Source organism: Poecilia mexicana, unplaced genomic scaffold (genome assembly GCF_051168715.1).
Source record: "Poecilia mexicana isolate PSO_F unplaced genomic scaffold, ASM5116871v1 scaffold_16, whole genome shotgun sequence".
NCBI classification, from domain to species: Eukaryota; Metazoa; Chordata; class Actinopteri; order Cyprinodontiformes; family Poeciliidae; genus Poecilia; species Poecilia mexicana.
Genome location: NW_028263385.1, coordinates 27,221,908 through 27,241,331, shown reverse-complemented (window position 1 = coordinate 27,241,331; position 19,424 = coordinate 27,221,908). Strand labels below are relative to the sequence as shown.

The 19,424-nt window shown below is 39.9% G+C and overlaps 1 protein-coding gene across 1 annotated transcript in view; it reads right to left on the bottom strand.

Moving 5' to 3' along the window:
* Positions 1-268: 268 nt before the first annotated feature.
* Positions 269-19,424, bottom strand: part of bckdhb (branched chain keto acid dehydrogenase E1 subunit beta) — a 52,142-nt gene continuing 32,986 nt past the window's right edge. Inside the window, exons 9-11 of the mRNA XM_015007182.2 lie at positions 12,539-12,625; positions 3,554-3,705; positions 269-722 (exon numbers count right to left, since the gene is read on the bottom strand). Coding sequence (XP_014862668.2) covers positions 3,565-3,705; positions 12,539-12,625 — 228 coding nt within the window. The 3' untranslated portion in view covers positions 269-722; positions 3,554-3,564. The remainder of the gene's footprint in view (positions 723-3,553; positions 3,706-12,538; positions 12,626-19,424) is intronic.

Genomic DNA, 19,424 nt, shown 5'->3' with positions numbered 1-19,424 from the left:
GATGGATGCATCTGCTGTTATCACAGGTATTTGTACTGGATAAAAAAAAACAAAACAAAAAAAAGGATCTGAATTTAAGCAAAGGATGGAGGTGAAATAGAGCAATGTGCATTGGTGATCATATGTGAAGCCCTGTAACGTTTTGCAGGACTATTTCTGTGTGAAAATCTACGTGATTAATGTGATCTTGAGAACCAGATTATAAAGGTCAACTTGTATTCTTTTTCACGGAGCAATAAATTCAAACACAAACAACGAAGCCCAAATGTTGCGAACAAATCTATTTGTTTTATTTTGATCGAAAAGAACAGACCGTTTATGTCGATACACTTCATTTCATGTGAAACTAAACGAATCAGGAAAAAGGTCTGGACACGTTACAGAGTAACAGCACACAAAGCAAGGCAGTTACATATTCAACCAAGTATTTCCCCGTCTATTAATAAATGTGTTATTCTATGCAACAGCTAAAACCTACATGTCTCCACCGTTCATTCGGTTGATCAAGTCTCTTCTCCTTTGCAGTGTGGAGGTAAGGTAACAGGCTTTTAAAATGAGGAACAGAGCGGGGCATGAAGGCCATCCGGACTGTGTTTCTTATTGGATGGTCGACAAAGTGTTTCTTTTTTCTTTTTGTTTTTCCACCGCTCTGTCCTGGTTGGATGAATGAAGAGTAAAAGGCAGGGAGAGAGTGTGGAATTCACATCCAACAGAAGCTGGCCCTGGAGATGGTGAGGATGGAAGAAAAAAAAAAACAAGGAACGTTGGACTGGATTGAGCAGAGAAGTGAGGAAGAGAGGCGACATGTGGGAATTGATTAAAGGTTTAATAAAAGTGTCATTCTTTCTCATTAGCCAAGAGTTGAAAAGCTATAACTCAGGATGAGTTCCTATGAAATCCAGAAAGGTTTCTCATCAGAAAGGATGAGGAGGATTCCAACACATGCATTTCTGACATTACTCCCCAATGAAACCAGTAAATATATAATAATTGGTGGCAGCTACACATGTTTGCTAAAACTGTTAATCTGTCATGACAGTATAACACAAAACAGATAATGTTAATAAAAGGTAAACTACAGAACTACAGAGCTCAGTCAGAAGCAACCAATCAAAGCCAGGAGGAGGGTCTTAGTGCTGTAAATCATGCTCGATCTCTGCTATGCTATAGCACCTTCTCGAAAAATAGAGAGTCCTGGATGCTAAAGCTAGTTAGCGTTACACCGATGATGGCAGATAAATGGTTTTCCTGGTACTGTAAATAGTGTTTCCACTATTAGCACATTGAGCAGCACGTACACAATGGTGATGGACAGCAGTAAGACCCTCCTCCTGGCTCTGATTGGTTGTTTTTGACTGGGAGCGGTGCTTGATTTCTTCACAATCCATCTCATATTGTACTCTCATGACATAATGATATTTCTAACAAATGTGCAAGAAGCTGATATGTTTTTTTTTTTTACAAAAGTTACATACTTCAGCTTTAAATCGTTGGGTTTTACATCTCAGGGCATAATAAAAACATCCCATCTGTATCAGGTTCTACCAGTATTTAAGTCTGAGCCCAGCTGATTCCATATCATCATTACTGCAACGCCTCAAATCAGTCCCGGTTGAATTATTGACTATTATTTTCCAGCAGCATGTTTAACAGATGGTACGAGGCATTTATGTGAGCATTACATCCAAACATCTCTGCTTCGGTTTAGACGCAACATTGCAAATCGTGCTTCCTTCTTTCCAGGAAAAAAATAATAATAATACAACTATTTCCTCCTGGCAAACCTTTGCTTAAGTTTTTTTTTTGGCCGTGGACTTTAACATCCACCATGCTAACTGAAACCAGCAGAGTCCGACATGTACCTGTGCCATGTCTTTTTCAGCCATTCGCTGTGATGTCAACACCTGGGAAATCTGACAAATTTCTTTAATGTCTTCTGCTGGTGAATCACCTCGGCTTGAAATTATGGACTTCAAATTGGTTGGAAAGGGTTTTACAACTTTTGTAAGATTCATGGAGAACCCCAATTACTCCTCTGAGGTCATTGCTGATGTTGTTCCCTCTTGGTATTGAGTTAAAACACATCTTCGTGCTCCATAGCAACAAAGACAGCTTTTCAGGAGGCAGCTCCACTTGCTGGTGATTACAATTCAAAAACTTATTTTCCCTCTAAAATTGTACGAGTGTACTCAAGTTCCCCCCCCTTTTTGTTCGCTTTTGATATTAAATTATGACATAGTGGAATCTGTAGCGAGCTTTAGCACAATCTAACAATCTAACAGATTTCAGCTGTTCTATCACGCGATGTGTAAAACTGAAATCGAAAGGCAACATACGTCCTTCTCATCACGTTTGAATGAACAATGAAAGGTTGTATTAAAGTGCAAAAGAGCCTGTAGGAGGAAGGTAAATGTTCTGATGATGGTTCTGTTTCAGGTTGGGATGCACTGATATGGAAATCTGGGCCGATCGTGGCTCTGATACTCATTGATACTGTAAACCTGTTGACATCATGAGAAAACAACCAATCAGAACTAGGAGGAAGGTCTTGGCGCCGTCAATCTCTCTCTCGAGACAAGTAGCATTTTTAACCATTTTGTTTGTATTCATTGGTTTATTTATTGTTTGCCTTTTTTAGACATGCTGGAACCTATATATTTTTGATCGATACGTTTTGAGTTTCTAACCTCCACTGGTTGCAGCAGTGAATTCAGTGCCACGCCCCCTGGCTGAGTATTCAGTCAATTAGTCAAGTTTATTTATGAAGCACATTTTAGCAACAAGGCAGTTCAAAGTGCTTTACATCACAAAAAACACAAAGATAAAAAGTCATGAAAACATCATGCAGTCACCAATTGAGAAACCAGTGAAACGTAACATTTTATTAAGTACCATCATCAAAATCATTAAATATATTGGTCAATGTGGCATCGTTTATGGCTTGAAAGCAACTCTAAACAGGTGGGCTTTTAGTCTAGATTTAAAGGATCTCAGTGTTTTGGCTGTTTTGCAGTTTTCTAGAAGTTTGTTCCAGATTTGTGGTGCATATAAGCTGAATGCTGCTTCTCCACCTTTGGTTCTGGTTCTGGGGATACAGAGCAGAACCAGAACCAGAACCAGAGGACCTCAGAGGTCTTCTGGTTAAAGGTCAGCAACAGCAGGTCCTTAAAGTATTTTGGTGCCAAGCTGTTCAGTGATTTATAAACAAACACAAGTTTTTTGAAAGTCTATTTTCTGAGTTAGTACAAAGTCTTTAGAAGTGTTGCTGTTTTTATTGCAATTTATTGTAAAAATTATTTATCCATTGGAAAGATTGGATTCTGAATGAAGTAGACAAAAAAAAAAATAAATAATGTTTTATTTACTGGACCAGTACAAATATACTAAAGATTGCCTAGTTTCGAGTTCTTAATAGTAATTATATTTTTGTAAAGAAAAAAACAAAACAAAACAAGCTAAAGCACATTAATTGCAAAAAGACTTTAAACACATAAAAAAAAGTCTCTCTTCTATGAACGAATTTAGTTCAAAAGGAGTCATTGGATGTTTGTACCTGACAGGGCTTTAGTAGTTGATCATCCTCTTGATTGCATCGAAGCACTTCCACTTGTCTGGGATGTAGAAGGGCTCAAAGATGTGAGGGAAGGGGGTGTCGTACCCGCAGACCCTGGCTATAGGAGCCTCCAGGTTAAGGAAGCACTCCTCCTACAAAGGGGGAAAAAAAAAAACAGCTGCTGTTGGTTCAAAACAACCCATTTAATCCCACAGTTTTTGCTCATTACATAAATACATGGCACAAACTGTTAGAACTGGTTTGTCAGAGCAAATTAAAAAAGGACAAATCCATAACTTTGATTTATGCGACGCATACCAAGATGGCTTTGACACTGTCGGTAATTACAAGCAGACACATGCCTGCACAAGAGGTTCAAATAGTGCGAGTGAAAGCTTAACACAACAATAAAATCCTAATGCAGTAGTCTGGAACAGATGTGATGGTTGCACTGGAAGCTTTGGTTTAGAAGAAGAAGAAGAAGAAGAAGAAGAAGAGAAGGAGGAGGGGGAGGAGCAGCAGCTTGGGAGCAGAAGGCGAAAACAAAACAAAATGCGGTGAGGAACTTTGCTCCTTTTAAACCATTTTTAGCCTAAATCTGATGATTTTTGTTTAAAAAAAATCGGTTGGTGGATTTTAAAACAGCTGGGAGTGGAGTAGAGAAAAACAGTGTTAACCATCTGTAACATAATGATTAAGTCATTTGGACAGTCTCTCTCTCTCTCTCTCTCTCTCTCAAAAAAAATTTTCCATCAATCTTTGATTTGTGGGAAGCAACCTTTCCCAACTGTCAATGTAGCTAATTAAAGACATGTTCTTATATACCATCAACACTTAGAATCTGGGCAACATGTGCAGAATGTCCGTTTTATTGCTCAGAAATACTTGGGATCAAATGGAGGGTTTCTCAAAGTGGGACAATACTCAGGCAGTTTGGCTAAAGTACAAATCAAACCACGACACGTGGCTTCATATGAACTATTCTTCTCTTTCCTAGGAAACCAACAAAAATGTTGTAAATTGGACAAAACCCCCCCGCCCCCCAGAGGGCAATTAGAGGTCGTTTAGATCAAACCAAGCGAACGACGCGTGGTGAAAGCTCACGACTGATTGACCGACTGCGTCACAAACGACGAATCCGCACGCCAACAGTCACACTTGTAGATATTTGACAAGGCAGGACGTCTTCACTGCATCCAAAGCTTTTCATTTCCAATAAAACATCTGACAGAATCCTGAGTAATGTCACATTTAATGAGGGGAATGTCTGTGTTTTCAATTTTTGCAAGTCACAAAAAGAGAAAGAGAAAAAAAAAATCGAGAGAAACCACCGTGTGTGTTTTTCTTTTGTTTCGCTTGCCTCATTTTTTCCATAAAAAAAATTATTCTGAGAACAAACAAACATGCAAAACCATATTACATGTTTACACATCATCTAACTTTTCTTCTAGGAAAAGGTCGAGCTAATTACACAGCTAATTCCAACTTTTAAGTAAAGGATTTGCTGTAAACTTGAATTTTCATGCTATATTGGTCTCCCCAGAGCCAAGGTTCAATATGCCTCTATAAAATACATTTAAAAAGTCACTGAAGAAAGCAGGCAAAGTAGCTCTGAGATGTGATGCGTTGCAAAAAACAGTTTTCAATCATATTTGCTCATTTGATCACAAGTTCACATTTATGCAAACATATCATCGCTGTATAAGATGTAGGATGGGAACTCTGGCTTTGCTAATAAAGATTTGATTTTAGTTACTGATGAAGTCGAAGATCTTGGACTTTCCATTTAATCTTTTCCAAGTGTTCTCCAAGTCCAACTGTTTGATAGTTCAAGATGTGTAGAAACGATAATTGACGCGTCGATAATTGCCGTGTGCTTGAATCGCGGCTCTAAATCATAATCGAATCCAGTTGCTAAGTGCATGAAGATTCCCACTTTTATTTTACCATTGACAGTTTGATTCCCTCTTTGTCTCACTGAAACAATCTGACGAAACTGTCAACTCTAAACATGTTTGCAACAACAATAATCAACAATAAATCAATAAAATAAAACAGATGTCTTCCCAGAACCAAATTATCTCCGAAAGAAACTATTGACAGCAGAAAGGCTGTGCACTGGCAGTGTTCTTACGTGGTAAACAGTCTGTAAATCTATCAAATACAAAAGATTGATATATATGAAACATATTTACATACAATTTACGATATTCGTATGCTTATTTGACTAAATAGGGGAGCAACATTTTTATGGAAGTTGTCTTAAATGGCCAGAAGAACCTATAATTACTCAGAACACAAACACTGGACCGGTTCTACCTATAAAATATTCTGTTTTCAGAACTTATGTAAATAAATAGTCACAACCCACAGCACATACTGTTTCTCTTCATCATTTATTTTAATCCCTCTAAAGTGGATTTATCTACACACTTATCGCCTGTGAGCACTTGAAACCAAACTCCTTGTTTCTGCGCAGCGTCTCGGCCAATAAAGCTGATTCTAATTCTGCAGCTGACTAATTTGTCAGGATAATTACTGAGCTGGTGTAGAGAGAATAAGGAATTGCCACCCGATCCTCCTGAATGCCTCTATCGGACTCATTTTATCTGATTCGGCTTGGCTTGTAGGGCTGGACCTCAGCGCCTCAGGACACGCAGCACGCTCCACCCTGCTAATTTAATCTCATCAGCTTTAATGAACATGACGATACAAGTCCAACAAACCCCCCCTCATGTTCTCCGCTGCTACTTTTGCCTTCCTCTCAGACTGCATAGCGTTTTCATGTGCTGACAAATGTCCACGTCCTTGGGGGTTTGTGATTGGTATTTAAAGACCGCTCTTTATTCGGTGAGTGAGTTTGAGTGTATGAGAGGGTTGGGGGGGGGAAGCTATGATTTTTGTATTATGGAAAAAAAATACAGCTAAATACAGAAAATCCAGACTAGAATTAATTCAGGCGCCCCCTGTACGTTGACAATAGTGAATAACGTGTTTTCTGGATTATAAAGCGCACTGTCAATGAATGGTCTATGTTCGATCTTTTATCATCCGGACTGTATGGAGCATCAAGTGAAACAAAACAGTCAAATAAGTCAGAGAGTCAAAACACGGTACACGCATTACCTCACAACACTCCTGGTAGCCGTAATGTAACTAAAACATTTTGACAGAGCGCCGTGAGAGCCTGTTACCACACAAAATCAATAGGTCAATAAGCAAAACCAGACTTAATCCATATTAATTCACTAGAGGGGGCTGTTTTACTCCAAAAAAATGTATAAAGTGACTTTCATTTTTTTGGTCAAATTCAAGTGCGCCTTTTAGTCTGGAAAATACGGTCCAGGGCAAATACGGTACCCATGTTTTGTGCCACTGTCTTTCTGGTATGCTACTTAGACGTGCTGTCAATTGTCCAGATTTTGAACAGATAAAACTAGAGAAGAGGCTTCGAAGCTTATGAATCTGATGTAATAATCCTCTGTTAAGCAGCATTTAATAAGAGTGCTACAGCAAGTGTTCAATGGACGAACCTCAATGTAATCTCTGTGAACCCAGCAAACCTTCTCAGAAGTGAACAGGCATGCACTTGAAAAGCTTTTAGTTCATGCAAACCTGCTGGTACTGTAACATTTTGTCATGTTGGGTCTTGCTTTTTCTTAGAACATACATCTAATTATTAATTATCAATCAAAGAGCTTTTGTGTTGGGTTTGTTTGGTGGATTTTTACAGATGGAAGTAAAACGGAAAAAAAAATCCCCAAAAAGTTGAATATTATTTTATTGGTGAAGATGTTGCTGTGAAAGCTAGCCTATGACGAGTCAACAACCAATTCTCTGCATGCAGACAAACAGTCAGACTGTACTGTAGACTCTGCTCTTTAGTCTGGATGAGATCTGTAATCTCCTTTAAATAAATTTACTGGAAGTGGGAGGAAAATACAGTAGTCTGACTGTCTGCCACCAAAACTGGACAGGGAACGGCCACACAACTCAGATTTCATTCAAATCATTGTTTAGCTTTGAGGAAGTGCATCATTATATGTAATATAGTTAAATGTCAGAATAAAAATATGTTAACATGGGAGCAGTTTTTAAAAATACTTTCCAGCGCGGCCGGAGCTTTGCACTGATCACATTGTGTCTGATTGTCAGAAACACCCACAGAGACGGCAAGGTGCCTACAGCCACTTCTATACGAGTCCATGTGGCTTGACTGGGGCTCACACAAACTGGTAGCAGGTCACATGTCGTTTAAGCTGTCCATATTCTAATTAGCTCTTGGTGCAAACTTGTGGGAGGGTACTAATTGAAAGTCTAGTTTTCTGCTCAGAAATCCCATTCCTGTGAAATAAGCTTGAAAAGCATGAAGAATTCAGATTTTCCATTGTGTCAAGAATGCGGCTTTAAAGTATGTTTTCCTGGTTGGGTCAGAGCCTTAATGGGGCTGTTAGTGCAGTTAGTCTCTCCATGTTTCAGCTGAAAATGTACCTCGAGGCTATTGCTGCGGAAAAATGGCAATAACTGCTTTTGGTATATCTGAAATTGTATTTTGATCAGACAGAAAAGCATGGACTTGTGTCGGTTATTGTGAGTGTCTTTGGTCTTTCAAGGTAACCATGATACATCCCCCATACCGTCATACTTGCAGCATCACTCTAATACACTGTATACATTTCTTTGTATAAAAATTTGTTTTTCGAGGGACGTTGGGCTGCGTTCACATTTTTTAATCCATTTGTCTAGAAATTGTTTGGGGAGGTGTAAATGGGCAATCAAACTCTGATTCAGAGCAAAAAAAAGCTAATTCTGGTCCGCCTAAAAATCTTGGTTTCAGTTTGCTTGATGCAAGCGGACCAGAGACTGCTCCAAAAGCAGGAAGTGGAAGCAGCACGAGGCATTCTGGGTAAATACAAAAACAAACATGAGAATCTAGCACTAGTGCAGTGGTTCTTAACCTTTTTTGAGGTATCGAATCCCCAGTTTCATATGAGCATTCACCGACCCCCCCCCCCACACACACAGAAAATAATTTGCGGTATTCTGATTTATTAATGTAATTATATTAGTTGTATTACCTCCCCCACGCCACTAGAGGCAGTACCAACCCCGAAAAGATGTGACTAAGGAACAGATTTAGACTATAGAATTTGGTAAAAACGGTGAGCTTTACTGAAGTAATTAAAGACACAAGTTCAAATCCATGCTGAGAATGGAACTCCTTCCCGCAGTACTGATTCGCTAAGCAATGTAACGTGATCCTCTGGAGCAAGTGATGGCAAAACGGGGCGTCATCACGACTTTACACAGTGTGTCTTTAACTCCGCGGCAGAGGCTCCGTCGAACCCCTGAGACCGACTCATTGAACCCCTGGGGTTCGATCAAATCCAGGTTAAGAACCACTGCACTAGAGGGAGAAATGGCTCAAGGTGTTTTACCAACGACAAAAGACAAATCCTACAGCTGCTTTGTGAAGAATAAAGGTGCACTCCGTGTCGTCTTCAGAGGTTTTAATGTCTTTTCCTTCAGTGGTTCTTGATGCAGCACCACCAAAGGCGAGGAGGTGAACCGGTTTTTCCAAAGTGTTTGGTTTGTTTGACTCGGCGTAGTGTGAAAGCGAACCGCACCAGTTGAAAATGTAACAAATGTTGCAATTTTTGGTCCCCAATTGGAGTCTTCCAAGCTATTAGCTGTGAAAACACTCAAACATTTTGTGACGAGAACATCAGGTCGAGGAGCAACAGTGACATTTACAGCGAGGCAAAAATCTGACTCAGACTCAGAATATGTGGAAGATAATGTTGGGGGGTCTTCATCCTCACCACATGCTGTGGTAAAATGCAGATCGTAGTCTTTGAACGCAGAGCGTTACAGAAACTCCTCAGAGTGACAGGATGAATGCTGGATTTAGCTAGCTTCAATAACACTGGCGCAATGGGGAGCCAAACAAATGAGTCTACAAAGCACTCCGAGACCCCGCCCCCAATTAATACAATGCTGCTTGATCAATTGTGATGTAATATTACATTTATTAGGTAAAAATATGTAACACTATGATTATTTTTTCTATATAATTCTAAAAAACCAAAAACGGCATTCACTGCAATTTAAAACTAGAAAGAGAACAGCATTATGTGGAGTTGAGTTATTTGTTGATATAAAGTTTGGCATCATAAATGTGAAAGATTACTGGTACTAAGTTGATGTTCCAGCTAAACTATTCAATGAACTTAACCTTGGCTGCTGGGGAGAGTAAGTTTCCATTTCGGGGAAAAAGAAAAAAAAACAAAAAAAAAACACCACCAGCTCACTGTGGGTGATATGCTGGCACTTTGAGGTGTTCAATCATTACTCAATAAATACAGAGGATTGTCCCCCATAAAAGCAACAAACCAAACCAATTAAAAGAAATTAGCTGGTAAAACAGTTAAAATGGCACACATGTGCAGCTGCAGCAACAACATACAACAAGAAAAACGTCACGCAATTGTTGCACCAATTACTATCTTCTGATAGTATCATTATGTCGTAATGACACTATTGGAATATCTCTTTTAAAGGGGCAGTATTATGTATATTCCAGACACATGGCACAGTCAAGTCACTATGCTACTATGCTACATACACATATATATATATATATATATATATATATATCCCAAACATGACTTAAAATAAATTTGACTTCTCAATTTAATGTCTTGAGTTTGGCTCTCAGTATCTTGAAGAAGATTTCGCTCTTTCTTTCAGGAAAGAGCAAAAACCCTATACTCTACTTTAATACTGAAAAATACATATAAAAAGAAATTTTGTTTCAATTTGGGATGTGTGTGTGTCATTCAGTTCACAGGAAATGCATGTGCTGTGAGGTCTAGAGTTGAGAGGACACCACCAGCAGCAACATTGTTTCAGCTTAAATATGCTCAAAGTTCACCACTGGGGTAAATATGTGAATTTCCATTCGGCGGCTGCATTCTTCAAAGGTCGATCATGTCTCAGCCGCATGACAAATGCTGACCCAATTTGAAAACTCCTCCAAATGCAGCCTTCAAATCAGTCCTTCATTTTAGGCAAAAGATGGAAGCACCTGGTGCATCTATTGTGGCCAAATATATCCTATAATTCCTTCCTGTGTGAGTGTGTCAATTATCAGTGGACTGTGGATAAATACAAGCAGAAGACTGTAAATCAAATGTAGTTTAAAACAGTACAAATGTTAAGTATTACGAGTATTGGGCACAAATAAGTATTTCTGGCAATTTTAAACAAAGTAATCTAACATTTTTTGATAGAAATGTCACCATAAAAAAACATTTCTAGCAGACAATATCCCAACCTTCCTATATTAATGTTACAATTGTTTTTCTCAGTCTCTCTTTCTTGTTTTTAACCCAAAATCACTAAGACATTTATCCACTCAATTGAGACAACTGATGATATCACTGTTGCCATATGTGATCAAAATAACTGCTTTGTCACTGTAGCTGCGTTTCTTTTATACATGTGCACAGATTCCAATATTCCTCTAATGTCGAAATATTGTGGAAAAATAGAATTCCACAATTATGGTGTTTCCATTAAATAAGAAACGCAATTAAAGTCACATGTGAATAAGATTGTTGATGCAACAAATCAGTAAAAAACATACAGAGCCGTCATCCTCCTACCACTTCCTGTCGTCTTTTTAGTCTTTTGCACCAGTAGAAACGTTTGGTTGCTGATGAAGTGACTTTTGTGACGGGAATCAAAAGCATCTCCTTTGCAGTCTTTCTTTTTTTTTTGGCATTTGTTCGTCGTCCAACACACTTGAATTAAATGGTGAAACTGTCTCCCCAGCATACAATCAAGTTCTTCAGAGCTCTGTTGATGAGCTAATATTGGAGCCAGGTGTGTGGAAGCAGAGAGACATCTAAAAGTTGAAGGACTCTGGCCCTCAAGGCAGTTTGAGCCCCCTGCCTTAAAGAATAATAAAAAAACATCATTAAATAACCTTTTTAGGGCTTGCAAGGGAGCACTAAATGGTACAATGGTGCTTACAAAGTGGAAGAAAAAACTGGCAAGTTCTAATGGCTTACAGGGATGCCAGAGAGATCCCACCGGAGATGTTTTCTGCATCAGTTTCTAGAGAGGAGCAGACTTCATCTTTATCTGGGAGGCATTTCCTTTGGTTGAACGACGGGGCGTCTGGTTGTGCCGGGGTGTCCAACTGGAGATGTTGCAGGTGGCATTTCTCCAATCGTTAGATGGTGATGATTAGATCTTTCAGGAGCACAACACTGTAGTTCACAACACCTCTTCCTGGAATAATGTACTCTTTTGACCGTCCTGTATGTTCCCTTGATCTAAATCCCCCTAAACCCTTTTGGGGAGTGACGGCAAAGGAGGTTTACAAAAATCAGACGTCAGTTTCAGATCGTGGATTGCCTTCGTGAAGTCAAACATCTTCACCAAATGGAGAAACGCTCCCTACTGGAAACTCTCCCACTAGCTTGCTTTAATGAATTTTTGAAGTGAAGTTGTTCGATACTTTCCGCTCTTAGAAGCTGATTATGACCCAACGCCTCGAAATGCAAATACTTGGAACTTTTTCTCCAGTCTTAAGATTTCCTCACAAGTGGCTTATTAAAACTCCCCGTTAAACAGCAGTGTTACATTCTGTTCCACTGATGCCTGTCCGTCAACAGAGTTCGCCGTGGCTTATTGGTAGTCGTCTTGCTTCGGGTCTCTACCTCCAACCCCAGGAGGGTGCTTCTTACAGTCTGAAAACCAAAGCTCTGAGGCAAACACTGAGAAGCTATTTGAGTTTTATTTGGAAGTTGGACTTTTATGGACAAAACCATGGCCAATTAACAAGACCAGTACCCCTTTGAAGGCCGTCTTGTACCCCTGGGAGCTTAAGATGCCAATAAAATGTCCTCCTCTCAACACAAGCATGCTTGCACACTCTGCCAGAGATAAAGTCACACACAGACAGCAGGCACCCACCTGTACAGTAGAGCTGATTTCAGCAGCAAATCCTCCTGTGACTGGCGCCTCGTGACTGATGAGCAAACGTCCAGTTTTCACCACCGACTGAAAGACATGGACAAGTGAGAAGTTCAACACAGAACTCCATCGAGAAGGAATGAAAACTTCGTCTGATTATGGGAGTTATTTAGCACTGAATGTTAGCTCGACCGGCCCAGGCTGCTGACTGGCTTATCAAACATTCAGATATTCAGATTGAGTCAATCCAAGAGCTACCAGGTCTTTCTGTCCAATTTGCTGTGAACACTTAACTACTGAGTTAAGGAGACTAAAAGTTTTCTGTATCAAACTGTATTCTTTGCAGAATATCAAGAAATGTCTGTCTATTCATGCTGTGATAAAGAAAAAGCAAGATTTTCAACAGATAACAGGAAGGGTAAATGGAGTACAGCTCAGTTATTTACTGTTTTAGCTTTAATCATAAAACATGCTGGCATGTAAAAAATAAAACATAAAACATGTTGGCAATTATTTGTAAATCCCAGACTCAAGGAAAATAAATTAAGAACATTGTACGTTCTGGTTCATCTACAAAAAATTGGAATCACCCAAAATTTTTATTAGTAGACCAAAACTAACTATTAGTAGACCAAAACCAAAACTATTTAAAGCGAGTCTATTAGTAGCTTTAAATAGTTTTAGTAGACCAAAACTATTTAAAGCTAGTAGCTTTCAATATATATTTCCACTCTGTTGAGTTATGAGTAGGGGTGCGCCGCCAAATCGGCACAGATTACTTTAATTTAGGAAGACTGGCCCATACTTGGATGTGAAACTGATTTTATCTACCTCCATAAAGGTCTGAAAATCAAACCTGCCCACCTTCATATCTGAACATGCGTGGTTGATAATCGTCACCCCACTGTTGCAAACGTAAAGACTTTATTGCTATATTTATATACTTTCAGACAAAAAAAAATGGTATTGGCCAAAAACAGAATAGGCAGGTAATAGTTTATAAAGATTGGTGAATGGCCAGAAAACTGCAATCGGTGTATGTCTACTTATGGCTTTTAGAGATTTTCTGTAGTAGTGCTCATAGCTGGACGTGTCACTCTTGAGCCAGTACTCAGATGTTAACATGTGGAAGTTGTTCCCACGCTTCTCTCAGTGGGATTCTACATCTGTCCACTTCCCTCAGGGGGCATTTGCATTGTGCTGAGTGTTTGACTGCATGCAGAAACTGAACATGACAACCTGATGATCTGAACGGCTGATTTAGGCTGGTACACAGGGCCAACTGGACAATCATGGACATAAGAGGTCTCCACCTCCCAGGCATTTGTATATGGGTTTTCTGCAACCTGACATTACTGCAGAGGGATGCCTCCGCCCCACCCGTTATCTACCGCAGCATAAAACCAGTACTATACTATAATCTTATCCAGTGGCCACTTGACCAAGCCAAAGCTATGTCTGTTCTCTGCAGCTTCAGCAAACTTTTGCCTCTCCTCTACCCAGCTGGACTAGCTCGTTTTATTTCAGCAATAAACTGTGGAAACACCTTTAGAACAACACAATATTACCAAGTTGATTGTAACATGGTGAACTAATTAGAGAATCACAAGATTTGATATGGTTTAATGGATGGGCAACAACTTAAAACCAAGTGCCTTTTATATCAAAATAAAAACTTAAACAATTCAGATCCATTTTTAAGTTAGATGGGCGACCACTGCATACTTCTCCATCCCTCAGAGCCACAAACCAAACTGCAACTATATGACCTGCTGAAAACAGGCGTCGCATATAGAAATTAAGTGACTCCTTTACACACACACAGACACACACACACAGGCGTGCTGAGGCTTCTTCCTGATGCTAAACTGACACATGGTTACACTGCTGAGGTCAACAGTTTGGCTGTTAATCATTAAAACAACTCTCTGTAATGTTGCCATCGTCACTCACTTGATCGAGAGAGTCAGTGCTGGGTTACTCAAGCTAGCACACAACATCGGACCATTCATTTGGGGTATTTACAGGAGCAGAAAGATTCTTGATAGTAAACTCGAGAGTCAAACTCCAGACCTTGCCAAGGCAGCATATTAAGCAACTCATCCCCATATGAGGGGAACAAGTTCAGCCAAATACTCTGATTATATGACACCATCTTCAGGAATGTGAAAGTTAATAACATTGGAAGACAATAACAACAAATGGCAATGTGCGCAGAGAGATGGAATCAAGCGGGGAGCTGAGAGTTGGGCGATGTCTTGATATGACATGTTGCTGTAAAGTTTGCCTCAGCTCAGTGACTCATATGGGTCAGGTGCATAAACAGAGCCGCTGTCCAATCGCCTGCTCCACCCTAATGCTGAACCCGATCCTCGTCTTAGGCACACTTGTACACAAAAGGCTGCTGACATCCAGTTTTGCAGTGAGACACAATCGCTTGCCTAGATTTTTCCCTGTGGCCCCGCTCCCTGAGTGGACACCTCTTACTGCTGCATCAGGAGAGCATTTTTCACATGCTTTGAGCACAATAGACGGGCTCTTTTTTATATTCATGGTGGGGTTTAAAAACCGTGACCCACAGTTAGGTTCACAACTATTCATACTCCAGGCAATGCATTTCTTTGATAGGCCATAAAACCAGTATCTCTCAAAATATGAACTATGTAAAAGGAGTGTCACTTAAAAAAAAAAAAAAAACTATTTTACTTAAATTTTATTGATAGAGAGCATGTTGAAAATGACTATATGCTCTCAATCAATAGAGAAGTCTGTACTGACAACACAGCAATCTAACCCTTTTTTATGATTGCTGGTCAGCACTTTGAATGTTTTCACAGGTGTGTTGACTATTTATCTTTGGTGATGAACTCCACGTCGTTGGGCTTGAGGACGTTACCATCACCCTGATCTTTAGCTCTCTCAACAGATTCTCCATCAAATTCAAGTCAGGACTCCCAGTCAGCAGAAACATGTAGCCATAATTTAAAAATATCTTTAAAAATCTAAATCTGAAAAATGTGGGGATAATTTTACCTTCAGCCTTTTGAATTTAAATATGGGGGAAAACTTTTGTAACCATCTTGTTTTATCTTGGTTTTTGATGACTACAACCATTTCTTCACTAACTCAGGTGATGCTAATGAGGCTGAGCGTAATAAACGCTAATAAAAGCTATTAGAAAAAATGTCACCATCAATTTAGTACAGATTCATTTTTAGCATTTTCAGCTATTCAATGTTACTGCTTATGAATTTTAACATGTTACTCAGTTACTCCTGCTTATTAATAATTAATGACAGGTAACGGATGAAAGGCATGTTGCGTTAATTAACTTGTCATTTTGCTGCTGAATGCATCAACCAGTCTGTTAAACCATGGTTGGGGATGGTTGTTTACAGTGCACGCAATGTTGGGTAAGATTCATAGCGTAGATTCTTTCGTGGTTGACCTGACAAACGTTAGTGATTGGGTAAAAGCGGATCCAATCGTTTCAAACTTGAACAGAGTCCACGCCTCCGGCGAACAATGGTTTTTCAGTAGCCAAGGGTCCAGACCATCTGTACATAGCAAAGTGTAGAACATCGAGTTGGCTTGTACCAAGCTACTTTATTTTAGTCTTTCACATAAGTATAATTTGTGTTGCATCCCGGCAAAAAGGTCCATCTAAAGGGGCATGAATACTCTTCCAGAGCAGTCAAATCTTAACACTTTAGTTCATCTTATTTAAATGTCCTTTTCCTAAATTCAATTTCAGTTTCAAATGACATACAGAGGGATGTTTTTGCTTTAACATCTAACATCAGACTGTGACAGAACTTCAGCAGAGTAATTCTGCACTGCAACTCGGTAGCCTCTGGTTGCGGAACGGACTTTCAGGAGACAGGAACATTTAAACGTTCCAAAGTGTGATCCTTATTCTCCCCGTAAATCATACGCTCTTTTTATTCGTCCATGACAGCCACCTTTCATGACAAAAACTCAAAGCAGTGGTAACGCCAAGACTTTTATGACTGTTCTGGAGCCATAGGAAGTACACTGGACAGTGTAAGGAGATGATAAGTTAGAAGCTTCCAAAGGGGAGAAATTATATGTCTTTAGTGAGAGAAGGACAGTCAAACATGTCATGAATCTTCCGATATAACCTCAGGGAGATGTGCTTGCAGTGAGTATCTTGTTGTTATGGTTGAACCAGGGACATGTGCCTGATCGGTTTATTACCAAGCCGCTCACGTCCAGCCAACCAAGGAAATCTCTCACCAAAATCAAAGCAGTGAAAGAGCAAAGCATGCAGCAATATAAAGATCAAGAGTCCGTGGATAATGATAGCAGATTTATAGAAAAAAAACAACTGTGCAACAAGTACATATGAACAGAGTCTGTGTGTGAAACTGGACGCTTTTACACATTTTAGAGGAAAAAGCTTTTTGAAGTGTATAAAAAGACATTTTTTTCTTTCCAAACCCCGTCAAGCTTCAGAGAAAACCCGTATCTCTAAAACGGCCAGCCTATAAATGAGTAAACTTATCATTTTACTAGAAGAGTTTTCCCAGACAATAATTATATGATAAAAACAAGGATACACACCCGGAGCCTTGCCTGATTTAAGTGCCAGCAAGGAAACTGTGGCTGGGTAGATGAATCAGCAACGTTTCACACAGGACTTCACTTATAATAACAAAGTAAAAGAGTCAACTGACAATCTATTTTTTTTTTTTTTTGTTAAATTGAAAAAATATTGTAGTGTTTACTCGGTCCAAAACCAAACTTGTGTTGTCTGGTAGAAACTTCCTGCTCTTTGGTGCTGCAGTGGACCAGAGTCAAATCCTGGAGTCCTGGTTGGTGGCAGCTGATGGCAGTCGGGCAGGGCGACAGCTCTGGTGGCCACAGCTTTACTACTCATTGTACTGCAGGGCTGTTATTTGATGCCGGAGTCTTTCTGCTGGCTGCAGAAGAAATGTCATGTTTACTGCCGTTCCCATACACACCCAAACCTAATGAGCAGCGTAGAGCTCTGCCCTCGCTCTCTGGATCCGTCTCTTCTTCTGCACGTCTCTGTCCCGCTGCTGCCCGTCTCATCCCCATCACCCCATTTTGTTTTTTGGCGTTTTTTTTTTTTCCCTCCTCCTGGCCTCTCTGTGAATCGCTGACTTCCATCGAATTAAACCGTTTGGGTTTTTATGGAGCCTGTTTTCCCAGCCGCGACAGTCATCCCACGATGCGGCCTCGCCGCTCGGAGGTTGGCCTGGCATGGCCTCACAGAACAAGGCCAACACCATCGCTCTACCTCTGCACTTAAATTCGGCGTCTCTCCCAAAACGTCATGACCGATGAGTGGCCTCCACATAAGAACACACGCAACACACGTAGAAGTATGAACAGTAAGTACTTCGCAAAAGTATTCATTCCCTAAACTTTTTTTTCCCCTCCATGTTTCATACCCAGACTTCAATGACTTTTAATAGGGATTTTATGTAATAGACCAAAACAAAGTGGAGCTTAATTGTGTAGGGGAAAGGATAGTAAAACGGGTGTCCTGTATTCTCAATTACATTCGGGTCTGAACTTTGACTGAGCCATATTAAAAGAATAGGATTATGTGTTTTCCAACCACATAATATCATTTTATAGCCCAAGCTACTGTGTTACCTTCAGTTATAAAAATGCTGCATATATATCAAATATGACTAATGCCTAGAAATTGGGTCTCTGTCTCCTTAAGAAACTCCTACTTTTCCCCCCCACAACACTCTGCCTTCGGGAAGTCATCACAACATTGTTCCTCTATTAACCCTTTTGCAATGTTTTATCAGCTTTACTGGTAAAACATAGCTACTTCACTGAGAAGCAGCTCATATAATGAGCTCAGCAGATGTGCAGTTCCACCAGGTGTTTGCTAATTGCTACTGGCTAGTCTGAAGGATCCGAGTGGGAAAACTTGGAAACTGCAGCTCTGAGCAGGAGTTTCATCCTTGAAGGTGGCACTTTATAACAAGCAGGCGATTTGCACATCTGAATGGTTGCTATGGGAGACTAAAGGATTTCTCAAACGTGTGGGAAAAAAAGTCAAAGCAACGCCCCATGTATGTTTTTGATAAGGGAATAACATTATAACATAATATAGCTCAAAAAAGTTGATTTAACCCCTTCAACACATGGATATATTTACATCTGAACTAAGGCTGCAATATAATGGGCAAACATGAAATTGTTCAATACTGCGATATAAATTATAGAAATTATAATTGACTCACATTTTCCTAATTCGTGTCTTTGTTTTCAGTTATTATGGAGACCTCATTATACTCCCTGACTCTCTGTTTCTGAAATTACCTTTAATTGGACACTCTGATCCTCCGTCTGCACGTTGTGGGTCTCTGTCACACCAGAAGGTAAACTTCCAAGCCAGACTCAAGTGGTTCTGAGCCTCTAATAAGTGATTTTTTCCCTGCACCCAGCCAACTTCATGGTCCCTGCTGAAAGGAGGTCAACACCAAAATGGTTCTGGTACTATACTTTACGGTAGTAATGATGCATTTAGGGTGATCTGTAATGTTAGTCATGCCACACATAGCGTTTTCGGTGTGGGACAAAAAGTTTCATTCTGGTCTCATCTGACCACAACACAATTTTCCACATGTTTGCTGTGTCACCGGCAGGGCTAATTGTAGTAAACCGCAAATGGGACTTTCTCGTGGCTGTCTTCTCGCCTTCCCTTCCACAAGGCCAGATCTGTTGAGTCCACCACCAATAGTTGTGCTCTCGAGAGGTTCCAGGTTTTTTCAGATGATGGACGGAACAGCGGTCTATGAAATGTTCAAATCTTTATCTCCGACCTGTGTGGTTAATTTCGCGGTCTAATGCTCTCCAATAAACATCTGAAGTCTTC